This window comes from Myotis yumanensis, unplaced genomic scaffold, assembly GCF_028538775.1.
Source record: "Myotis yumanensis isolate MYYU_CA2020_CCGP unplaced genomic scaffold, mMyoYum1.0.hap1 SCAF_1, whole genome shotgun sequence".
In the NCBI taxonomy this organism is placed as follows: Eukaryota; Metazoa; Chordata; class Mammalia; order Chiroptera; family Vespertilionidae; genus Myotis; species Myotis yumanensis.
The window spans coordinates 217767051-217792898 of record NW_027223752.1 but is presented as its reverse complement, the minus strand read 5'-3'; the positions used below and the strand labels follow the sequence as shown (position 1 = coordinate 217792898).

At 40.9% G+C, this 25848-nt stretch overlaps 1 protein-coding gene across 1 annotated transcript in view; it reads left to right on the top strand.

Moving 5' to 3' along the window:
• NWD2 (NACHT and WD repeat domain containing 2) overlaps nt 1-25848 on the top strand; it is a 153505-nt gene that overhangs the window by 35784 nt on the left and 91873 nt on the right. The window contains exon 2 of the mRNA XM_070398151.1: nt 23314-23402. Within this exon, the coding sequence (XP_070254252.1) occupies nt 23314-23402 (89 nt within the window). The remainder of the gene's footprint in view (nt 1-23313; nt 23403-25848) is intronic.

The following is a 25848-nucleotide window of genomic DNA, read 5'->3' as shown; positions in this document are numbered from 1 at the left end:
ATGCAATATACTGATGATGTAGAATTGTACACCCGAAACCTACATAATTTTAGTAACCAACATCAACCCAATAAATTAAATGAAAATATAAACTAAAGAGATTACTTTAGCATCAAACCTATGCTAAAAAGAATGTCACTCTGGTTTTTTGAAGACTCCTCATATACATACCTATGAGGATGCCGTATTATCTTGGTGTTAGAATCATGGCATCAGCTGGCCTTCAGCTTGTGTGTGGCGGCGAATCATTTAAAGGTATCACCAGTAGAAATCTACAGAGAACAATGTTCCTGTATTTAGTTGGCTGAACAAAGAAGATACAGCATCACGGAGTATCACTTAATGCACAACTGTTATTTCCAAATAAAATTTTTATTGCCATCTGTAAAAAAATTTTAACTCTCTAATATGATTGGATACATTAATCATTTTTATGTACTGTCGTGTTTTATCTAGCATCAGCGTTAGAGACTCTTCGGTCCTCAGCACTTTTGTTAACAGTAACAGCAGTGATCATGAAATCCTCGTGATATCCTAGTGTGGAAGTACCCAAGTTATATTTGGGCTCATTGGAAAAGCACATTTAACGCTTTTTTTTGCCTGTTCATGACTATGAACCGGCCCTTCCATCCTGGGATGGGAAAGTACCTTCAGAAGAAGCTAACTTAGATATTAGTCAAATCGAAGTATGCACGTGCAGAGACAATTGCATGGGGTCGAGAGGGTCAAGGATCAGAGTCAGTGTTTGGGGCTGTAGAAGGAACGTGGACTCTGGCGTGTGTAGCGCAGGATTAAGTCATAAATTGACCAGTGAAATTCGTGTGCACTTCAGCGAGTGACTTAGCAACTTTGAGCTTCCTCATGTGTGAAATAGAGATCATGATACTGTGCACGTGGTTACTGTGAGGCTTAGTGGAAGAGTGTCATGGTACCTGGAGCATTACTGAGGAGGTCCGTGTGAATGTTACTTGCGTATGAATCTGAACTGCTTGCACTCTCACCAAGCTTAACTTAGTTTCATGATATTGAAAGGAAAATCAGTATAAAGAAGAGAGGGTATTTTCTGGTATGAATTGTTTTATGTGGATCCTTTATGTCCACAGGAATAAAGGCGGTGCGAAAAAATGAATTTCACACATTGGCCTTCTGCAAACGCCTCCTCCTGTTCCAGGATCACTTTAGCCAGTGTCACTTAACCCCGAGGTGAAAATGAATATAGCAAGAGGGAGAAACCGTTGTTAAATGTATTACAGTAGCCAAGCTATCAAATTAAACATGTTATTTATAGTGTTCCTGATTGTCAACCGAATTTATGTATAAATGTTTCAAGATAGCATATGCAGAGGTTCCGACAGCCCCTCATTATTACTGTGGAGGCTTCGTGGTTATATTCTGGCATGGAAGTCAGACATCACAGTCTCTTCTGCCTCCTCGGGCACAGCCCATATGCACAGCCAGCAGGGTTTGTGGAAAAGTAGCAATTGCTCTGAGCTGCCCATTTTCATTTATTACTCAGTGCTAAACAATAGAACTAAATTAGTGTTTGGTTTTCACGGGATTAGCTGAAACCTGCTGTTAGGAACATAAAGAAACAGGCATGGACACATGGGATGAATCATATTTGTTAGCAATTTAAATACAACTGAGCTCTTTAAAAAAAAGGGGATATATAACATTGTGCTGAATTATTAGTAATTGGTTGTTTTTTTGTATTGTCTTTTTGTTCATTCCACATATACTTTACATCAGTATTTTAGCTTTGCCTTATTTTCCTTTTAATCCCTGAGGTGTACAGTGGCTTTTCATAATGAATCTCTTAAACTAGAATTCAAGCTGTTGCCCAAATATTGATGGATTTTTGGACACGTTCCTTCAGCATGGTTGCAACATTCCAACTTGACTACCCCAGATAATCAAGCATTGGGTGATATACGTTAGAAAGTTCCACATAACACCTGTATGTTTTCATGGGTCATCATTAGCAGTTCTCATTTGTAATTTGCACATACCATATATTTGCACAGAAGCACCATTTTTTAAAGCAACTTACTGACTAATCAGTGAATTAAATCAAAGTGTTAATTCATGGCAGAAATTACAATACTAGTGAGTATTATTTCCTAATAAATAGGGTCATTTCATTTTTCTCCCAGTATGTTGCTTGATAGGAAGGAATACTTTCTGAATCGATTAAGAATCGCATTTTTACTTAGGAGGTATATTATTATTTTGATAGTTGCATTTGCCTTTCATTTTTTTCTCCCTTCCAACTAAGTGCATTACAGAGAACCCCATATAGTCTGTGGTTAAATGATGTCATTGGGACTTCCATTATGTGTCAACATTTTTTCTGTAATTTAATTATGAAATTTTTCATTCTGAAAATTTTTTTATAAACATGCAGAAAATGAACCACCCAGATATAGCAAAGTTTTTCCATACAGGCTTCAGGTTTCTTCTTGAAAGAAATAAGTAATTCACGTGGTGGAAATCCTGACCATCCTCTGCCTCCTTCGCTCGAGGGAGCAGGGCAGGAGTATGTATGTGGTGCAGTTACATCTGGTTTTAAAAGGATGCAGAATAGAGATGTTGCATATATTGGACATGATACAGTCTGCCCTAGCAGACTGTAACATAAGAAAATCAAAGACCATAATTTTTTCTACTTTTGGAGGGCAAGCTAATTGACCACTATGAACTAAAAGTGGTCTCTGGTGAAGGGGCTAGTGCCGTGGTCGGCAAACTGCGGCTTGCAAGCCACATGCGGCTCTTTGGCCCCTTGAATGTGGCTCTTCCTAAGCCTTAGGAGTACCCTAATTAAGTTAATAACAATGTACCTACCTATGTAGTTTAAGTTTAAAAAAATTTGGCTCTCAAAAGAAATTTCAATCGTTGTACTGTTGATAGTTGGCTCTGTTGACTAATGAGTTTGCTGACCACTGGCTAGTGGATTGCCAGCACGTTCCAGTTCACAGCGCCCTTATGCATTTTATTTTATTATTTTTTAACTAGAGGCCCAGTGCATTCGGGGGGGAGGAGGGGTCCCTCAGCCCAGCCTGTGCCCTCTCACAGTCTGGGACCCCTCAGGGGATGACCACCTGCTGGCTTAGGCCCGCTCCCCGGGGATTGGGCCTAAGATGGCAATCAGACATCCCTCTGGCAGCCCGGCAGCCCTCGGGGGATGTCCACTTGCCAGCAGGGAGTAGACCTAAGCTGCAGTCAGACATCCTTAGCGCTGCTGAGGAGGCAGGAGAGGCTCCCACCACCACCGCTATACTGGCAGCCATCAGCCTGGCTTGTGGCTGAGCAGAACTCCTCCCATGTGAGAGCGCCCTGACCACCAGAGGGCAGCTCCTGTGTCCGTGTGTGTCATAGTGGACAGTCATTCCCAGTCCTTCTGCTGTTAGGATCAGTTTGCATATTACCCTTTTACTATATAGGATAGAGGCCTGGTGCACGGGTGGGGGCCGGCTGGTTTGCCCTGAAGGGTGTCCCAGATCAGGGTCAGGATCCTGCTTGGGTGCCTGGGTGAGGGGATGATGGCTGTTTGCAGCTGGCCACACCCCCTTTTGGGTGGGGGTCCCCCCTGGGGTGCCTAGCCAGTCTGGGTGAGGGGCTGAGGGCCGTTTTCAGGCTGGCGGGTGACTGAAGCTCCCAACCTCTCCTTTTTTTTCTTTTTATTCTGGGATTTATTTACCTTCTATGGCTGTCACTGGAACTGAGAGCCGGCTTTAGCTCTGAGGCTCTGCTCCAGCTCTGAGACCTCGGCTGCTGAAAGCAGGTATCTGGGTTTGTTTGGCTTCTATAATTGAAACACTGTTGCAGCTCCAGCTCTAAGGCCCGGCTGGCTGAAAGCAGGTTTCTGGGGTTTGTTTAGCTTCTATAATTGCAACATTGTTTCTTAGAGTGCAGCTCAGAGCCCAGCAGCGGCAGGAGGGGAACCTTGGCTTCCTCCATCACTGGAGCAAGCATGCCTCCTGTTCGCTTCAGCTGCCTGGCTGCCGGCTGCCATTTTGGTTGGCAGTTAATTTGCATATAGCCCTGATTAGCCAATGGGAAGTGTGTTGGAGGTACAGTTAATTACCATGTTTGTCTATTATTAGATAGGCTATATTTTTATTGATTTTAGAGAGGGGAAAGGAGAGGGAGAGAGAGAGATAGAAACATTAATGATGAGAGGGAATCATTGGCTGCCTCCTGCACGCCCCCTACTAGGGATCGAGCCCACAACCAGGGCATATGCCCCTGACTGGAATCAAACCCGGGACCCTTCAATCCGCAGGCTGATGCTCTATCCACTGGGCCAAATGGGTAGGGCCCCCTTATGCATTTTATATCCACATGTGGAATTATTTCTGTCTAAGGAGGGTCTTAGACCTGAAACAGTAACAGAACTGCCACCTTCTCATCTGCTAACCTCCCCACCACCACCTTTCTTCTCATCTTTGGAGGAACCCCTTTGAAATCATGATGAAAATCTGAACTCCAAAAGGTCAGACCTTTGTCTGTTTCCTTTTGTGTGTCTAAATGGTTTCTGCTACATACTAGGAGTTGCATAAATATTTATTGCATGAATGAATGCATCGATCAGTCACAGATAATGAGAACTTTTCCCATTTTCCTGAGATTTTTAGAGTTTCGTCATTACTCCATCCTAACCTCTTATCCATGATCTTAATTTCTGACTTTGCATAGCTGGAGGGCTCCCTGGAGAGAAGTCAGTACTTTACTTTTAGTTACTAATATGTCTGCATCTAAATGAGGACAAGAAACCATTTCCCGCAAATGTTTTCATTGAAAATTATCAAATATACAGGCATGTTGAGAGAACTGCATAGTAAACAACCATACACTTACCACCTAGATTCTGTGATTAATGTTTTACCTTTTTGCTTTATTGCATTTCTTCATCAGTCTTTTTTATTATATGCAATTACCAGTATACTCCACCCTTAATATATCATGCCATGCATATCATTTAATAGAGTTCATTCTTTGTTGACAGATCTCTCATTTGTTTGTTTTAAAGGTGAAATTTACATGCTATAAAACATATAAATCCTGAGTGCACCATTAGCTGAGTTTTGAAATGCCTACATCGGTATGGAACAAACCATAGATTAAACATAGGACAGTTGTATCTCCTGAAAGTTTCTCATCTCCCCTCCCAGCCAGTCCCTGTCCCTAAACCCAGAGGCAACCTCACTTCTGACTTTTTCCACCCTAGATTAGTTCCAAGCAACCAGTTATTAGCAAATGACTTTTTCCTCATTAAAAAATAAAAAAAAAAAAACAGTGGTTGGAGTTGGCCGTGTTCATAGGTGGCCTGAAGGTTGAATGAGCAAGCCACTTTTCGTTTTCACATCGGTATAATTTTCTGAGGATGTCATTTCTGCTTCTCTCCCAGCCATTTTCTAATTCCTTTTTCACAGTTACAGGTGAGCTAAGGGAGGAGGAAACTCCTTGGTAAGTTAGGTAAGCACATCATTTCAGAAATAAATTCAGCCAGCGTTTATTAAGCGCTTACGTTGTACCAATTACTGGGCTAGACATGCAGGGTACCAAAATGAATAAAACATGTAGAAGTCACAGTACAGGGGATTGACACATAGCCAACACCTGTTAATCATTCATTTATCATGTTCAAAAAGTACCTCCTGCGCCTCTCCTGTGTGTCAGGCAATGGGGATACAGCCCTGAGCAAGAGAAGTTGGTTCCTGCCCCCAGGAGCTTCAGCCGAGTTGAAGGCCATCCTTAGTAATTATAAGTGTGCCGGGGATCACAAATCCCAATGCAGTGTTACAGGAGTGCATAGTGGGAAGCTAGAACTTAGGCCTTAGGGGAGGATGTAGGTAGTCAGAGAAGGCTTCCTGGAAGAAATTGCCTTTAAGCTGATAGCTAAAGGGCAGGCAGGAGTGAGCTAGGGTGAAGGAGGTATGCAGGAGTTAGATTACAGGCATGTGGAAACAGCGCGAGAAAATGCCTGGCATGTTGGAACATTGGAAATATAGAGAGCAAGGAGGAAAGTGACAAAAAGTGAGCGCTGGAGGAAGAGACGGGGTCAACCCCATAGACTCTTATCATGAGAAGGTAAGAGTATTTGATGTGAAGAGCCACCATCATCTTCACTCTTCACACCCCAGATAAATTACTCATTTATTGGATTAGCTGCATGAGTGTAATCTAGAACTGGCTATGCTGCTGTTTCAAAAAGAAACAAGTCTAAGAGCAGGATTTAAAGGGTCCTGCAGTTAAGGAATGATAGGAGAATATTGGGGTTTAATCAGACTTGTTAAAATACGCAGCTTTGTCTCATCTGTGACCCTGAGAGCAAACCTAAAAGCAATCATGGGGCTTCTGTGACCAAAGGCTTGAAGTTAGCCTTCTCCCTCTGAGGCCCCAACAACCCAGGGCATGCTGCAGTGATAACTAGTCTTATTAGCAGTTGGTTAGTAGTTAGTTCAGTTTACAAGTAACTGAATGTGGCCAGATTCTTACCCTCCTATCACTTTGACTTTCTTGCATTATTTAGTAACTTGTAATAAAATTAAGTTGCTGTAACAAAAATAATCTAAGGATGGCTGTGAGACAAAAAACTGCAACATTATGTTTATCCCAAATAAAATTATAGTATAGGGGAAAAATCTCCAGTGATTCAGCTGCTGTATTGAATTGCATGCTATTGCTGCTAAAATCTCCATTACCTTTTTGTAAATTTAATTTTAATTACATCAGTCTAGTGGGCTCCACGCAGATATTTACTTTTAGTATAATGGATTTTTAAGGTAAAATGTTCCATGAAAGCATTGAGCATTGAATATTTTATTTGAAAGCAAATGCTGAAAGTATTTTTATAACATTCAGTATGGATACTTTGGAAAAAAGAAATGTGAAAACATCCTTTAATGGATTAAAAGGAAACATATACAACTTTTAGCTCTGAGTAGTATTTAGAAGTTCACACTAATAATAATAATATATTATTCATAAATGCATTAGCATGAGAGGATAACTTTACTAAAACTTTGTTTCGCTGTTGCCATCTGTGTAAACTGTATTAATGTTCTTACGGTGTGATGTCACTACGATAATTATCCCCATTAGTGATGAGACCAGATAAACACATCCATAAATATCCAACGATCAAGGTATTTAAATTCTTCTCAAAACATTAAAATTAAGACACCATCTATTATATGCCTCGTTTCAGGTGCTATAGGTAGCACCTGAAACGGCTGGAATTATGTCATTTCTTGAAAATAGGGGAAATGTTCTCTGAATGTGAGCTGACTCAGACACTGAAGCAGCTCAAAGTGAACATCTGTTTGACTGGGTTATTCATCTGAACAGGATCACACAGCGTTCGTTTGTTTTTAATGTCACTAAATATCAGACCTAACAATCCCTGAATATTTCAAAGGGAATTCATTTGTACATACTTTAGTACATTTGATGACTTCTCCCATTAGCCTCAGCGATGAGGTTCATTGCCTTAGAACAGTGGTTCCCTTAGAACCACTGCCTTAGAAGATCGAGGTAGAGAACTGAGGCCAGTGAATCTTAACTTGACTCACCTCCTACCCCAAACTCCCATCTGAGCAGATATCAAGACACTGAGGTATCCTAACATACATGGAGATCCAAAATGAATTCTACTCATTTTCAACTCATTGCTTCCCTGAAATCTTTCCCCAACTTGGGACTCAAAAATTAGCCTTGTGTCTAGGCCAGTGGTTCTCAACCTTCCTAATGCCGCGACCCTTTAATACAGTTCCTCATGTTGTGGTGACCCCAACCATAAAATTATTTTCGTTGCTACTTCATAACTGTAATTTTGCTACTGTTATGAATCATAATGTAAATATCTGATATGCAGGATGTATTTAGGCGACCCCTGTGAAAGGGTCCTTCGACCCCCAAAGGGGTCGTGACCCACAGGTTGAGAACCACTGGTCTAGACTGTGTTGCATTCAGTTCAATGTGGAATCATTTTCTGTTTTCAATAGGGACCTTACTTTTAACTCTGTCTAAAATACAAGTTCCAAAAAATAATAATAATAATAAAATAAAATACAAGTTCCTTTGTGTTGGGGGCTGGGCCGTGTTTCCTTTGATTTCCTGACACCCAGCAGAGTGTCTGGACAAGTGGAGGACTGGCTCATTGATGAAATACTCCAAAGCACAGGTCAGCCAGGTGCAGGTGGGCCCCTGTCAGTGAAGGGACAGCAGCACTGTGCATGGTCTGAAAGATCTTTTTCTTTTCGTTAACTGAAATGTAGGCTGAATTGCTTTTGTTCTGTATGTTCCTCTGTATGTATTCTGGTCTTTCCCATTTGATTATGAGAGAGAATTGCTGCTACAACCCCAATTCCCAGCACACAGAGGAACCTCAAAAGACTTGTAACTGGCAGACTGATTATAATATAACCCCATAGGTTGTACTACATCAAACTGTACCACTCGAGGTGCCTCAGACACATCATGCACTTTTTAAGCCTTTCTCATTTTGCTCATGCTGCTACCACTTCTACAAGATATTTCTTCCTTTCTATCTGACACAATTGTGTCTGTATTTCAAGTCCTTAGCCAATTGTCATCTTCTCTGTTAAACTCTCCCTGACCATCAGACAAAAGCAAGAATTTCTCTCTGTGTGCTTCAGTAGAATCCTTCCTATACCTCTATTCTAGAACTACTGGGGATGTCATTCTTAGCTGACTGGTGTTTGGCCCCAATATATTTGAGTGCTGAGGGCTAGGCTGCATGCGCCTTGTGTGTCTTTTATTTTGAAAGAAACACTAGCAATCAGTAAATTTTAATGTGGCAATAAGCCCTTGTTGAGAACTGTATGTGTGTGAAATCATACTACTGGAGTGTGAAATTCAGATTATGTATTAGTTGAATGAGTAGATCTGAGGTGCCATGTATAGTTCTTACTAAGTTTTTTAAAATAGACTTCAACATGAGATGAATTATGCTAATTTGAAGAATTTTTTTCTTCTGAAAATAGCTAAGTGTGCTGGGATTTTTATAGGGAATGTGTTGGATCTATGCATCAATTTGGAGAATCTCAAACTTGTAATTGGTGAGGATTTCCAATTAGCAATCTTGAGTCTTCCAGTCCATGAGGATGAAATGTCTCTCCCTTTTGATCTTATTTCTCTCCGTAAAGTTTTATAGTGTGTAATTTATGTCTTGCACTACTTTTGATAAATTTTTTTCAGTGTTTTATTATTTTAATGCTATTGTAAATGTAATTGTTTATTCATTTCATTTTTGGGTTGTTTTATTATGAAATATTAATTTTGTACAGTATATTCAATGGCCTTGCTGAACTTGTGTGGGAACCATAGCAGAGTACGCCGGATGCTCTAGGCCAATTGGAATACTGAGGCCTTGTTTTTAGTATGCCAGATGTCCAAGCCCACTCTGAGCATGGAAATCTTAATCAGGGTGTCCCAAGGGCTATATGCAGGTGCAAGGCCACAGTAGTCTCATGGTACACTGCGCAAATGTGCCCTTCCATAACCTAAAATAGTGAGGTCACTGTTTTGGAAAGAAGCCTCTTTTGTCTAAGTAGTATTAAAGTACGTTACTGAGGCTACTGACGTTAGAGAACTTAGATGCGGCTACTGTGAGAGGCAGCGGGCAGCTGCTCAGATAATGGCTATGGGGACAAGGGGCTACTGCTCTGTGGGAAAGATGGTTTGTTACCTAGCTGGTGTGTGACTACCTACTGTATGGGACTTTGTTTTGTCTAGTGTCTCCTTCTTAGAAATGGCTACATGGCCACTGGCTCCTACAATAAAGACTCTCATATATCACAACTGCTCCTTCTGAGTTTCGATAGCTTATTAGTTCTTGTATTTTTTTCCTCTGCATTCCTCAAGATTTTCTGAAGATCTTGTCATCAGAGAATAAAAATTGTTTTCTTTTTCCCTTTCCAATGAATAGAAGTGACAAGAAAGTGTTCCAGATCATAGGTAGAAAACCTTCGTCTTAGACCATGAAGTATGGTGCTAACTGTAGGGTTTGTCTAGATGCCCTTTATCAGGGTGAGGAAGTTCCTTTCTGTTCCCTGTGGCTGAGTTTCTGTCTTGAATGGGTTTAGATTTTACCAAACATTTTTTTTCTGTACCATGGAATGATCACCTGGTTATGGCCTCTGTTAATGTGGCATATTATATCAATGTTTTTCATATGTTAAACTAACCTCTCATTCTTGTAAGAAATCCCACTTGGTCTCAGTGTGTATGTGGCTGGACTCAGTTTGGGAGTATTTTATTAAGGATTTTTGCATCTATGTTCATGAAGGAACAAATGCAAAGTTTAGTCAATGTTTAAATCTGCCCCAGCTTTTACATTCCACTAGGCCAGTGGTCGGCAAACTGCGACTCGTGAGCCACATGTGGCTCTTTGGCCCCTTGAGTGTGGCTCTTCCACAAAATACCATGTGCGGGCGCGCATGTACAGTGCGATTGAAACTTCGTGGCCCATGCACAGAAGTCGGTATTTTGTGGAAGAGCCACACTCAAGGGGCCAAAGAGCTGCATGGGGCTTGCGACCCGCAGTTGCCAACCACTGCACTAGGCCTTCTCGTGTTTTCACTACTCATGTACACAGGCATAAAGCCAGCCAGGAATATGTGGATAGTTTTTTAGTCTTCTCTTATATTTGTGGGTAGCCTTCCCATCAGCCAGGAATTTGCTTGTGGGTAGCCTTCCCATCAGCCAGGAATTTGCGGAGAACGTATCAAGGCCCTTGATGGCTGTTTATTTCCTTGATGTCCTTATTAAATATGGATGAAGCCACAGACTAGCTGAGTCACTAGGCTTCCGATTTGTCTCCTCTGAGACCACCACCACTACTAATAACAGCGATGGGCATGGAGATTTCCCACACTCAGCTCCAAATCAAGCAAGTCCTCTCTGGCAATGAAGTCATTGATGTTCACAGCTTGACCTTTTCTAAGATGAGAGTGGGCAATGTGGTTAATGAGGAATGGGAGAAGCCCAGGCAAGAATACCATAGACTCCACTGTTCTTACCCAAAATTCAGTTGTTTTTCATGAATGATCACTTTCTGATTATTTGGTCTATGCCTTTGATTTTTGATCAGTTTATATTGCATTTAAATGCTTATTTTGACAATTTTATTCCATTTTATTATTGCTTATTGGGAAGAGGATCTGCTAAGCTCTGTCATATATTTTTTATACCACCACCCCAGATTCACACATGACTATTAATGATGTTAACATAATCAACTATCTTTGGAAATGACAGTGGATTTTGATTTATGTTAGCTTTATGGAGACAAAGTAATTAATTATTTGGTTGGATTTAATTAATGTCTTCATTAGAATAGCATCTGTTTGCCCAATCCTTTACTGAGTTCTAACGATGTTCTAGAGCAGGGGTCCTCAAACTATGGCCCGCGAGCCACATGCAAATACAAATATTGTATTTGTTCCCGTTTTTTTTTTTTTTACTTCAAAATAAGATATGTGCAGTGTGCATAGGAATTTGTTCATAGTTTTTTTTAAACTATAGTCCAGTCTGAGGGACAGTGAACTGGCCCCTTGTTTAAAAAGTTTGAGAACCGCTGTTCTAGAGTCTGCTCTAATTTCTGTAAAGATGTATATGAGAAAGTCCCTGTCTTCCATGAATTCATAGGTCTATTGGTGGAAACAAAAGAAAAATAAATAATTATAATACAGTACATAATGTTACATAGAGGTGAGCAGACTGCTGTGGGGTGACCTAGAGACGGCATGTCTGTCTCTAACTAGTAATAATTCACAAAGTATGCTGCCTTTGATTGGGACTCAGAATGATGGGAGTTCAAGCAGAGCTAATGCAATAGATAGGGAATTCTGAACATGGAGAGTAGTATGTGTTGAGACATACATAGTTTGGGCTTAACTTGTATCTGAAAAATACTCTGGAGGTACTTAGTGAAGAGCAGTAGAAGATGGAACTTGGCTAGAACACACACTTACATCTGCTGGACATCTATTCTCTGGGCCACCAGATGCCAACATACATCTTCAATGAGCAAATTAGTTCTTGTTTTGTCTGGGATGAGGAAGGACAGATAATTAAATGAAAAAAAGGAGTCTTTTTTAGGTTCTTCGGGTTCAGAGATGGTAAGGGCAAAAATAGAGAGTGGCCAAATTCAAAAGATGTTTATGATTAAATTGACAGGATTTGGTGATCTTTAAGTAAGGAAGGGTGACTGTGGGCGGTTGGGCACAGAGGACTTAGAGCAGTGATTCTGGAAGTGGGCGCTACCGCCCCCCCGGTGGGCACTGCAGCAATCCAGGGGGGCAGTGATGGCCACAGGTGCATTTGGGGGCAATGAGTAACTGCTATTAAAATTTTTAAAAAATTAATTTCCAGGGGCTGAGTAATATTTTTTCTGGAAAGGGGGCGGTAGGCCAAATAAGTTTGGGAACCACTGACTTAGAGGGAGGAGAGACAGTCTCTGGGAAGCTGCCAAAAAAGAAATCAACCCAAACAACAACAACAAAAGCCAGATGTCCAGATGTGTGACTGGCTAAGGGTTCCAGATAAAGAGGGAGATCCCATGCAAGAGCAAATGTCTAGAACCCTGGAGACCAGGCTGCAACAGCAGCTGTAAGCAGAGGAACCAGCATGTGGTGGATCCTAAATAAATTTTCTGAGCTGCCACAAAGGAAAAGATTTAATCTGTTGTCCATGACCTTAACTTTGCGTGAGGGAGGGGCAGTACTAGTAAGAGGTTCCAAACCAACACGATCATTTTGGCACCCTTATTTTTAATACAAATTTGGAATTAATCCAGACCCTCCTTGAAGTAGGATAATGGTATTGATTAACAATTCTCCCCCAACGAATGTTCTTCCTATGGGTAGCTCGGACACTGCACAGAGACCTTCATTAATTCTGAAATCATTGAGGAATTATTTAGAAAGCAACTCCTTAAGAACCGAATCATGCTGCCAAAGTGTTAATGTGCCTTTTCTCAAAGCATTAAGGAGCTAGGCAGATACAAATGGATGCACTGACTATGTATAAAGAGTAAATGATGACATATCTTGTCTCTGATCCATACTTTTTTAAAGAGGTTCCTTTTAGTGTATGACATTCTGTGACTTAATTTTTCCTGTTTGTGACATTCTAGTGTTTTTCAATTGCCAACATCCGGATTTGCTATCAGTGTGAATCAGGCTTTTTTATGTAATGAAGCCAACTTATCTGTCACCCATCATAATTATTCCATTCTGTCTTAAGTACTGTTCCATTTCCAGAGCCAATCATTATCGAATAAAAATGTAAGGGACAATCTGAGTCATTTTTGTAATATTATTAGTAACAGAATGCCTTTCAAATACGTGAATAGGTTCCCTTCACATTCTTAGAGAGGTTCACCGTAACTTGGTAAAACGTATTCATATTCTTCCAGAAACACAGAAAAGAAGCTAGTATTACAATTTATTTACTTATCTCATGAAACCAACTTCCTAAATCCTGTGGCTTTATTTCCCAGCATTTCACATAGTCTTGATTCTGTATTTATCCAGAATCAAGGAAACCTTTCTCTTTCTGGAGGTAATTTCAGGGAAGTATTGCCTGTCAGCTCATTTTTGTCATTGGTGCCTGTGTGGGCTTTCTCGTTCACTCATTCCTTAATTGAGAAGGACTTTACTCACTGGGGATGCAGCAGTGCATGAGACAAAAGAAGGTCCTGACTCCCTTTGAGCTCACATTGCAGTGGGGGAGACAGAGAGTAAGCAAATAAATACCAACAGTCGTGATGAGTCATGTGCAAAGAATTTAAAGAGGGTGATGCGAGAGAGAGTGGTGCTGTAGAGAAGGGCTCTCTGAGGAGGTGGCATTCAAGCGGACACTTGAATGACAGGTGATGCCATTATGTGGTCACAGGACTAAGAACTAAGTGTTCTGGGAGGAAGTCACAGCTAGAGCAAAGGCCACGAGTGACAGAATCTGGAACCAAAGGTACGCCAGTCTGGAGTGACATGAACTGGGAAAGTGGTGGGAGATGAGCTCAGGGAGAGGGAGAACAGTCAAGGTAGGGAGTGTGGATTTCATTTCAAGTTCCATAAAGAGCTGCTGGAGGGACATAAAGAAGATAGTGATGTGATCTGAGTACATTTTTAAAAGATCAGTCTGGTTGCTCTCTGGGTAATGGCCTGAAGGAGCAAGTATGGAAATAGGGAGAGAGAGTCCAGATGGGAGAAGAGTTTGGCTTGCACCAGAGGTGCAGAGAAGTAGACTGATTCTGGATTTGTTTAGAGATAGATGGAGAAAGACAACTTATTGATGAGTTGGCTGTTGATGGGTGTATTATAAAAAGAGATGCACCCATTAAGAGTAATTTAGTGGTGGGTTTGTTTGTTTCATAAATGTTAGGATTCCAGCATCCCTCAACCATTCTATGAAGTTACCACATTTATCATTTTCAAAGACTGATTCTTTGAACAGTTGCATATTTTCCATGGTTAGAGCAACCTATGCCAGGACTCTTTAGATTCAAATCCAGATTCTCTAACTTAGTGGTCAGTTGACCTCAGGTAAGTCTCTTAACTACTCTATTTTTCTGTTTCCTCTTACAAAAAATAAGTAAGAACAATTTTACCTTTATCATAGGGTTGTTGTCAGAAGTGACTAAGATAATGCACGTAGAAATACTTAGCACACAACTAGACTCTAAGCTCTCAGTAAAGTCAGTAACTACATCCTGTATTTCTGTTTTACCTCCTGATTATTGCACATTCAGGTCTCAGTATCTAGTTGTAAGAGTTACTATAAAAAAATTTAAGAAGCAGCCCTAACCGGTTTGGCTCAGTGGACAGAGCATCGGCCTGCAGACTGAAGGGTCCCAGGTTCAATTCCGGTCAAGGGCATGTACCTTAGTTGCGGGCACATCCCCAGTAGGGGGTGTGCAGGAGGCAGCTGATAGATGTTTCTCTCTCATCGATGTTTCTAACTCTCTATCCGTCTCCCTTCCTCTCTGTAAAAAAATCAATAAAATATATTTTAAAAATGTAAGAAGCAAATAATTTGTTCCTTATTTCATATTCTTGTATGTACTATTTTGACACTTTTAGGAAGAATATCTTAACACATTGCGTACCGCATAGAAATCTCTAAGACATACGCTAGGGACCGCACGTTTCTGGGCAAACTGCACGTTATTTAAATCATCATAATGCACTTTAGGTGTTGTTTTTCAATAATTATAACATTTTGGGCGGTTGGAAGATGGCGGCGATATAGGCAGACGCGTCCCAGGTCTTGTCCCGGAGCAAACGGAGTAAGCAGCTGAAACTAATAACACCCACCCCGAATTGGCAAATTTACTCAGCTGGTGAGACGGCTTGCAGCCTGGAAGGGCAGACCTCCCCTGGAAAGGTTAAAAACCAGGGATCTGGGCAGGAAAGTTTGCCAGACCTGAGCCCAGAGGGTCGGAGGGAGACCGCATGGCAGACAGCCGCGTCTCTTGGGACAGACACAGACCCTGACCAGGGTAAGGAGTTCCGCGGGTTTGCTGGCGCCAGGAGATTTGAGATTTGGATTTTGTGATTGCGGAGAACTGAGACTAAAGGGGGCATCCTGAGGAACTGATCAGACCATGCAGTGCCCATAAGAGAGGAGCGTTTCCCAGACCGATCCAAGCAACAGCAGCCCCCTGAGCACCGCAGCCTCCTGATCACCACAGCCTCCTGATCACCACACCCTCTGTCTGTGGAACAGCAACTGTACTTGAAGCCTCCCCCTACCAGCCAGAAGAGCCAACACAGCTGTGAACAACACCCACCAGAGGAGCTGCTGCCAACTGGAAAGCAGCTGCTACCGCAACCATCTGAGCAGCAACCACAACCCAAGGAGCCCCTGCCACCCAGGGAGCAGCCACTGAACATCTCAACATCTACATATGTCAGCGAGATCAAACATGGGTAGGCAAAGAAACCCCCAAAGGAAAGAAAAGGAGGACTCCCCAGAAAAGCAGCTAAGTGAGACAGAGATATGCAACATGACGGAAAAAGAATTCAGAATAAGGTTCCTAGAGTACATGCACCACATGTTCAAGAAGCAAGAAGAAACAGATGAAAAACTCAACTACTTATGCAAGAAGCTAGAAGAAACAGATGAAAAAATCAACAACTTAAGTAAGTCCCAAGAAGAAATGAAGAGTGACATAGCTTCAATAAAAAACTCCATTGAAAGTATCAACAGTAGACTGGGAGAAGCGGAGGACCGAATTAGTGAATTAGAAGACAAGGAAGCAAAACACACTCAAACTGTACGGCAAATGGAGAAAAAAATTAAAAGACAGGAGGAGAGCCTAAGGGAGCTTTGGGACAACATGAAACGAAACAACATACGAATAATAGGGGTGCCAGAGCAACAGAAAGACGAACATGGATTAGAAAACCTATTCGAAGAAATAATATCAGAAAACTTCCCTGAGGTGGGGAAGAAAAAAGTCACACAAGCCCAGAGAGTTCCAAACAAGGTGAACCCGAAAAGACCCACACCAAGACACATCATAATTACCATGGCAAATGTTCAGGATAAAGAGAGAATCTTACAGGCTGCAAGAGAGAGACGGAAAGTAACATACAAGGGATCTCCCATTAGATTATCAAATGATTTCTCAACAGAAACACATCAGGCCAGAAAAGAATGGACGGAAATCTACAAAGTGATGCAAAGCAAAGGACTGAATCCAAGAATACTCTATCCAGCAAGGCTATCATTCAAAATTGAAGGGGAAATAAGAAGCTTCACAGACAAAAAAGGGCTAAGGGAGTTTATCACCACCAAGCCAGCCATGCAAGAAATGCTAAAGGGACTGGTGTAAAAAGAAGAAATATCAAGCTCAGAAAGAAAACAGCCACATACACACACACAAAAAAGAAATGGCTACAAACAAATACCTTTCAATAATAACTTTAAATGTAAATGGACTAAATGCTTCAACCAAAAGACATCGAGTGGCTGAATGGATAAAAAAACATGACCCATACATCTGCTGTCTACAAGAGACCCACCTCATTAGAAGGGACTCACACAGACTGAAAGTGAAGGGATGGAAAAATATCTTTCACGCAAATGGAAAGGAAAAGAAAGCTGGGGTAGCAATACTTATATCTGACAAAATACATCTCAAAGTGAAGGCCATAACCAGAGATAAGGAAGGCCACTTCATAATACTAAAGGGATCAATACAACAAGAAGATATAACCCTGGTAAACATATATGCACCCAATGCAGGAGCACCCACATACATAAGAAAACTTCTGGAAGATATCAGGGGAGAGATCGACAACAATACAATCATAGTAGGGGACTTTAATACACCACTGACATCACTGGATAAATCCACTAGACAAAAACTCAGCAAAGAAACAGCAATCCTAAATGACTCACTAGATCAGATGGACTTAATTGACATCTTCAGAACACTTCACCCCACAGCTGCGGAATATACATTCCTCTCAGGTGCTCATGGGACATATTCAAAAATAGACCACATATTGGGTCACAAGCAAAGTCTCCACAAATTCAAGAAGATTGAAATCATAAAAAGCTTCTTCTCAGACCACGATGGCATAATGTTAGAAATAAACTACAATAAAACCAACCCAAAATACTCAAACACTTGGAAGCTGAATAGCATGTTATTAAATATTGATTGGGTTACCGATGACATCAAAGAAGAAATTAAAAACATCCTGGACACTAATGACAATGAAAACACAACAATCCAAAACCTCTGGGACACAATGAAAGCAGTCCTGAGAGGAAAGTTTATAGCTCTACAGGCCTATCTCAAAAAACAAGAAAAAATGGTAGTCAATCATCTAACTCTACAACTCAAAGAATTAGAAAGAGAGCAACAAGAAAACCCCAGAGTGAGCAGAAGGAAGGAGATAATAAAGATTAGAGCAGAAATCAATGAAATAGAGACCAAAAAAACAATACAGAAAATCAATGAAACCAAGAGCTGGTTCTTTGAAAGGATAAACAAGATTGACAAACCCCTAGCCAGGCTCACCAAGAAGCAAAGAGAGAGGTCCCAAATAAACCAAATCAGAAATGATAGAGGCGAAATAACAACAGACCCCACAGAAATACAAATGATTGTTAAACAATACTACGAGCAACTCTACTCCAACAAACTGGACAACCTGGAGGAAATGGACAAATTCCTAGAAAAATACAACATTCCAAAACTCAATCAGGAAGAATCTAAAAACCTCAATAGGCCAATAACTATGGAAGAAATTGAAGCAGTCATCAGAAAGCTTCCAGCAAACAAAAGCCCAGGGCCAGACGGCTTCACAGGGGAGTTCTACCAAACATTCAAGGAAGAACTAAAACCTACCCTCCTCAGACTACTACAAAAAATTCAAGAGGAAGGAACGCTTCCAAGCTCATTCTATGAAGCCAGCATCACCCTAATACCAAAACCAGGTAAAGACATCACAATGAAAGAGAATTACAGGCCAATATCCCTCATGAACATAGATGCCAAAATCCTCAACAAAATCTTAGCAAATCGGATCCAGCAGTACATCAGAAGGATCATACACCATGACCAAGTAGGATTCATCCCAGAGATGCAAGGATGGTACAACATCCGTAAATCAATAAATGTGATACATCACATAAACAAATTGAAAGAAAAAAACCACATGGTCATATCAATTGATGCAGAAAAAGCATTCGACAAAATCCAACACCCATTTTTGATAAAAACTCTCAGAAAGGTGGGAATAGAAGGATCATACCTCAACATAATAAAAGCCATATATGACAGGCCCACAGCCAACATCATACTCAATGGACAAAAACTAACACCATTTCCCCTAAGAACAGGAACAAGACAGGGATGCCCACTCTCACCACTCCTGTTCAACATAGTACTGGAAGTATTAGCCATTGCAATTCGGCAAGAAGAAGGAATAAAAGGCATCCAAATTGGAAAAGAGGAAGTAAAACTGTCCTTATTTGCAGATGACATGATATTATACATACAAAACCCTAGAGACTCCATCAAAAAGCTACTAGACTTAATACATGAATTTGGCAATGTAGCAGGATACAAAATTAACCCCAAGAAATCTGAGGCATTTCTATACACCAATAGTGAACTTTCAGAAAGGGAGATCAGAAAAACAATCCCATTTACCATCGCACCAAAAAAATTAAGATACCTAGGAATAAACTTAACTAAAGAGGTTAAAAACCTCTACTCAGAAAACTACAGGACGTTGAAAAAAGAGATAGAGGAAGACATAAACAGATGGAAGAACATACCATGTTCTTGGATTGGTAGAATCAACATCATTAAAATGTCCATACTACCCAAAGCAATCTATACATTCAACGCACTTCCCATTAAAATACCAATGGCCTTCTTCACAGATCTAGAACGAACTCTCCAAAAATTCATCTGGAATAAAAAAAGACCCAGAATAGCTGCAACGATCCTGAGAAAGAACAAAGTAGGTGGGATCTCAATGCCAGATATCAAGCTGTATTACAAAGCCACTGTTCTCAAAACTGCCTGGTACTGGCACAAGAACAGGCATATAGATCAGTGGAATAGAATAGAGAGTCCAGAAATTAGCCCGAACCAATATGCTCAATTAATTTTTGACAAAGGAGGCATGAACATACAATGGAGCCAAGATAGTCTCTTCAATAAATGGTGTTGGGAAAATTGGACAGACATATGCAAGAAAATGAAACTAGACCACCAACTTACACCATACACAAGAATAAACTCAAAATGGATAAAGGACTTAAATGTACGACAGGAAACCATAAAAATTCTAGAAGAATACAAAGGCAGCAAAATCTCAGACATATGCCAAAACAATTTCTTCACTGATACAGCTCCTAGGGCAGTTGAAACTAAAGAGAAACTGAACAAATGGGACTACATCAAAATAAAAAGCTTCTGCACAGCAAAAGAAACCATCAACAAAACAACAAGAAAACCCACCTCGTGGGAAAACATATTTGCCAACGTCATATCTGATAAGGGCTTAATCTCCAAAATTTATAGGGAACTCATATAACTTAACAAAAAGAAGATAAACAATCCAATCAAAAAATGGGCAAAGGATCTAAATAGACACCTTTCAAAAGAGGACATTCAGAAAGCCAAGAGACATATGAAAACATGCTCAAAGTCACTAATCATCCGAGAGATGCAAATCAAAACAACAATGAGGTACCATCTCACACCTGTCAGAATGGCCATCATCAACAAATCAACAAACGACAAGTGCTGGAGAGGATGTGGAGAAAAAGGAACACTTGTGCACTGCTGGTGGGAATGCAGACTGGTGCAGCCACTATGGAAGGCAGTATGGAGGTTCCTCAAAAAATTGGAAATGGAACTCCCATTTGACCCTGTGATCCCACTCCTAGGAATATATCCCAAGAAACCAGAAACACCAATCAGAAAGGATATATGCACCCAGATGTTCATAGCAGCACAATTCACCATAGCTAAGATCTGGAAACAGCCTAAGTGCCCATCAGTAGATGAATGGATTAGAAAGCTGTGGTACATCTACACGATGGAATACTATGCTGCTGTTAAAAAGAAGGAACTCCTACCATTTGCAACATCATGGATGGAACTGGAGAGCATTATGCTAAGTGAAACAAGCCAGTCAATGAAGGAAAAATACCACATGATCTCACTCATTCATGGATAATAAAGACCATTACAAACTTTTGAACAATAATAGATACAGAGGCAGAGCTGCCTCAAACTGATTGTCAAACTGCAGTGGGAAGGCCAGAGAGAGTTGGGGGACAGGAGGGAGGGGAGTAAGAGATCAACCGAAGGACTTGTATGCATGCATATAAGCATAACTAATGGACATAAGACACTGGGGGGTAAGGGAGGGTAGGGGTTTGTCAAGGGGGGGGGGAAAGGATACTTATGTAATACCCTTTGTAATACTTTAAGCGAAAAATTAAAAAAAAAAAATAAAAAAATAAAAAAAAAAAAATTATAACATTTTTATTTACAAAAACAATTAAACAATTAAAGTTCCTAGTGCTTTTTTAACGTATGGTACTGCGTAAAACATTTTCCTCTATGAAGAGAGACCAAACAAAATTTACATAAGTATCTAGATTCGCTCCTTTTTCCATGGGCGTGAAAAACGAGAACACTCGTGAGCGGTCCTTAACAGATGGCGCGCGAAACACGAGAAAACTCCTGAGTGGTACGAAATGTGTTAACAATAGTCATTGTTTAATATATTCCCAACTTCCACATCTGATTGTTTATTTTCATAGTGATTTTTGTTTTGTTTTCTTATTTTGGGTTTAAACATCTGCAGCCTTTGAGAGAGAATGTTTGAATACGTGAGGTTAGTGTTTTCATCACTTAAAATGGGCTGAGGGAAGATGGGCGTCTGATCCCAAGATTATCTAAATTATATAAAGTCATAAAAGCTTAAGGCCCTGTTTTGGTAGCTCAGTTAGTTAGTGCGTCTTCTTGATATGCCAAGGTTATGGGTTCAATCCCCGGTCAGGGCACATACAAGCTGCTGCCAGTGAATACATAAATAAGTGGAAGCAACAAATTGATGTTTCTTCCTCTCTCTCTCCCACCCCCTCTCTCTCCCTTTCCTTTTTCTCTTTCTAAAATCAAACAAATATTTTTTTAAAACTTGAATATACTGCCTCCACCAGTGCCATCACAGCATGCGGGCACTGAGCAAATGTACCGTCCTCAGCTTGGGCTGCCTGCTTTCCTTTGGACTTAGGCCCATGGGGGAGCTGCTGTTGGAAAGACCCCCTTCACTTGGATCACAGGGTAACCCTGGAAGACCTTGTATTGAATCTTCCGTTTCAGTGTAAACACTGGTTCCCGACACCCTGTCAGTCTGCAGCTGCATTGCAGACTCTAGAGATTGGTTATTTACATCTCAAAACAGGCTTCAGAACAGCAGGAAAGTAAGCAGGTCAACACAGCAGATGGTCAAGTTTGCTTGGACTGGTCTGCTTAAGAATAATAAGGAAATTCTTTTAAATTGGTTCCTCAGCTATAAAGGTGGTAGGCAAATGTTTCCTCGTTTGGCTGGGATTGAGGTATATTGAGAAAATGGTACTTTTCATGAGATAACACATTAACCTCATTTTTCAAAGTCCACATCTCATCTTGCACTGAAGGTTGTTGGGCGAGGAACCACCTCTCTGCTGTAAGAATCTTCGTGTCGTCTTTGATGCACAGCATAGTCCAGCACTGGCTGTGGAATCCCTTTCTGTGCCAAATAGTCACCATGAAGGGCACACACAGTCCGTGGGTCTTCTGGTTTCGGGTTCTCTGTTCCTTCTTTCATTTTTTATGACATCTAAAATAAAAAATATTTTATTTCCAAGCTGTGACATAATGTGGCACCTGTAAAACAATCCCCTCTCTGATATAACAGAAGTCCTTAAATCCAAGGTGGGAGATGTTACTCAGTTTAACTCTGGTTGATCGACTGTACAGTTTGTGGAATCTGCTAGTTTGGGGTGTTGGCTCCCACAATTCGCCTTTCCTAATTATAGTCCTGATTGCATGGATGCTGTCCTAAATTTTGTAAAAGTCATCGTATGTCTAAATACAATAGGAAATGGTGATAGAGCCTGGATTTTCTGGAAGTCAGAAACTAGATTAATCTGTGTGTATGTGTGTGTTCTGAAAGTTATACTTATTGGGGCTAAAACACCTGATAGCCCTGTAATTTTTCCTTTTACCTTGTCCAAAGACAGTGGGGCCATGGCTAAGAGCTCCATGTGAGGGTCTACTTGGGCCTAAAGAATCATCTGTGGCCCTGGCTGGTGTGTAGCGTCAACCCATGCACTGAAAGGTCATTGGTTCCATTCCCATATGGAAGGCAGCCAGTTGATGTTTCACTCTCACATCGATGATTCTCTCTCCCCCTCTCCCTCTCCCTCTTACCCATGTCCTTGGGTGAAGAATTAAAAAAATAAAAAAGATCAACTGTGAATTCTCAGCTCTGCCAGCGCACGCAGAAGTGAGCAGTGGGGCTCCCATCCGTCCTGCAGGCTTCTTGTGGGTGCCTGGTGGGGGGGTCTCTGCTCCCCCTGCTCGGTGAAGAGCAGGTCCCCCCCACCCAGTAAAATATCCCATTATTTCACAATGCGGCACCCCAGCTTGATCATACTATTGTTAATGTTTATTTGTAAGCTTTCTTTTCCCCAGAAATATATATATGTGGACGTAATTCATTTTCTGTGTGTATTGTTTTTTTTCTACTACAGACACGGGAGCAGAAAGACAGGCACTAAGAGAAAATGTGTATCCTAAATTGAGAGAATTCTGCAGAGAAAATTATGGATTAGAATTTCAGGTAACTCTGATGTTATTTTCATTCTTAATTATGTCAGCTAAATAGCTAATGTTTGTATTTGTTTCTTGTCACAATGTGGGTGCTAGAAAAGACTAATTTTAAACCCTGAAAAATGTCATTCCTGTAAGTGTGGGTAAAAAGAAACACTGGAAAATGGAGATACAATATTTAGTCATTTCCCATGTTTTGCCCTTCTGTGCTGCTTCTTGGACCCTGCCTGTTTCGTGTCTTTTTCTTCTAACCACGTTTATGTGCTCTTTGGCAATGTCCACTATTATGAAAAATGTGAAGGTTGTTGAGCACCTGCCTTTGAGCTCTGGTCTCTAAAAATGTTTGGCATCTGAAAATTGGGACCAACTTTCTCACAGGTATTTCCTTTCAGCAGTCTAAGCAGTCCCCGCCTTCTGTCTTGCCTTTAGCATTTCAGGAATTTCAGGAATTTGCCATTTACCAAAAAAAAAAAAAAAAAAAAAAAAAAAAAGGTAACTGCTAAAGTTTATGAAAACGCTGGCAAGAGACAGGAACTGTGCATATCATTGCTCACGTTATGAAAACCCTGGCATTTGTGGACATCATTGATGTGGCCACCGAATAGAACAGTACTTGAAAACTTGAATCTCTCTTGGACATCCAAAAGTTGAAAAATAAATGACTCCTGCAACAGATAACATTTAGACAGACTTTTTTCAACCTCATTGACAATGGAAATCTTAATTCTCCTGTGCTAGGTCTTAACTATGTATTTACATTGTTAAGTGAGGAATATGTACTCGAGGTTTGTGGTGCACCATTGTTCGTGAAAGAAGATTTCACCCTTCATCTTTTTTCTCCTGGACATATATTTTATCTTGTTAGACCTCAGGATGCCTTCTGTTATGTTGCATAAAGTAATAGTCTCAGATTACTTCAATCTCAATACATAATTGGTCAGCCACAGGGCACTGACATACATATTGAGTAGTTACTGTTTGCTTGTTAACTTGTGAACCTAAATTAGATTTCTTGTTGTGAGTTTAGCATTACTTTCCTTGAGGAATCTGGTTCTGCTGATAACAGGATCACAACTATAACAAAAATGTTGACCTGTCAAGATTCCTGCCAAAGCTGGTTTGGCTCAGTGGATGGAGCGTCAGCCTGCGGACTGAGGGGTCCCAGGTTCGATTCCGGTCAAGGGCATGTACCTTGGTTGCGGGCACATCCCCGGTGGGAGGTGTGCAGGAGGCAGCTGATCGATGTTTCTCTCTCATCGATGTTTCTAACTCTCTATCTCTCTCCCTTCCTCTCTGTAAAAAATCAATAAAATATATTAAAAAAAAAAAATGTTGACCTGTCAAGATTCCTAAAGACTCAAGACAACCTTGGGGACTCCGTTACTATCGAGGAAGAAATGTGTGCAAGTATAGTAATCCCATCATTGAGGGAGTTGGTTTGTGTCATTTTTGTCAGTAGAGGGAGGAAGTCTTTGAGCTACAGAACACCTTCCATAAAACATGGTATTGATTAGGACTAGCTGAGGAGAAAATTAGAGAAATACATTCTCTAAATCATAGGCAGGCACAGGAGAAGACAGATAACGCCAAAGGAAAAATTGTAGCAAGCAAGATTCATAGGGTAAATGGATGGCAAGTATCATTCGAGGCAGGTTCAATGAATCACTTGATGAGAGGCTGGACAGCGGTGCAAACAGCGGTGGGCAGAGCAGAAGCGGAACTGAGCCCCAACTGTCTACACTGAGTGACTTAACCTGCCAGTCCTTCAGTTAAGTGTCTAAAATGGGGGTGGTGACAGCTTGCAGGTTTCAGGTTGTGTGTAGATTAAAATATGCAAGGTTGCATTGGCTTCCCAGCTTCTAAGCTTAACAGGAGCTCAAATAATATAATAACTGAACCTTCTAAGAATATACATCTTGGTATGGTCTTTTCTGGTAGATTGATTATTGATCTCCATGAAGATATGTTTTCTAGAAAGATGGTTCTCTTTCCAACTGCAACAAAATATGGTGCCAGAGCTTCATGGAAAAAAAAAAAAAAAAAAAAACAACTTACCCAGACAGTAGTCTAGAATCCGTCCTTGGCTGTGCACTGAACCCAGGAGAAATGAATTTCCTCGAGTTACTCAATCATCCCAATCTATTTCATGCACCTTGCCACCTACAACCTTTTTCGATCTGGCTCTTCCCTTGTATCACCTCCCAAGTCTATTTACTCCTAATACTCTTCCTATCTGATCTTAAGTCATGCCCTCTTCTCTTGCCTGCTGCCCTGCAGCTACGTGTCCTCCATCTGGTTCCTTGAACACTTCAAGCCCATTCCCACTTACGGATTTTGCCCTTGATGTTCTCTCCCTATAGGAATGGCTCATCTGCTCATCTTCCTATTGTCCTTCAGGTCTCACTGAAACGTCACTGCCCTAATGACCCAATCTAAAATAACCACTTAGGCATTCT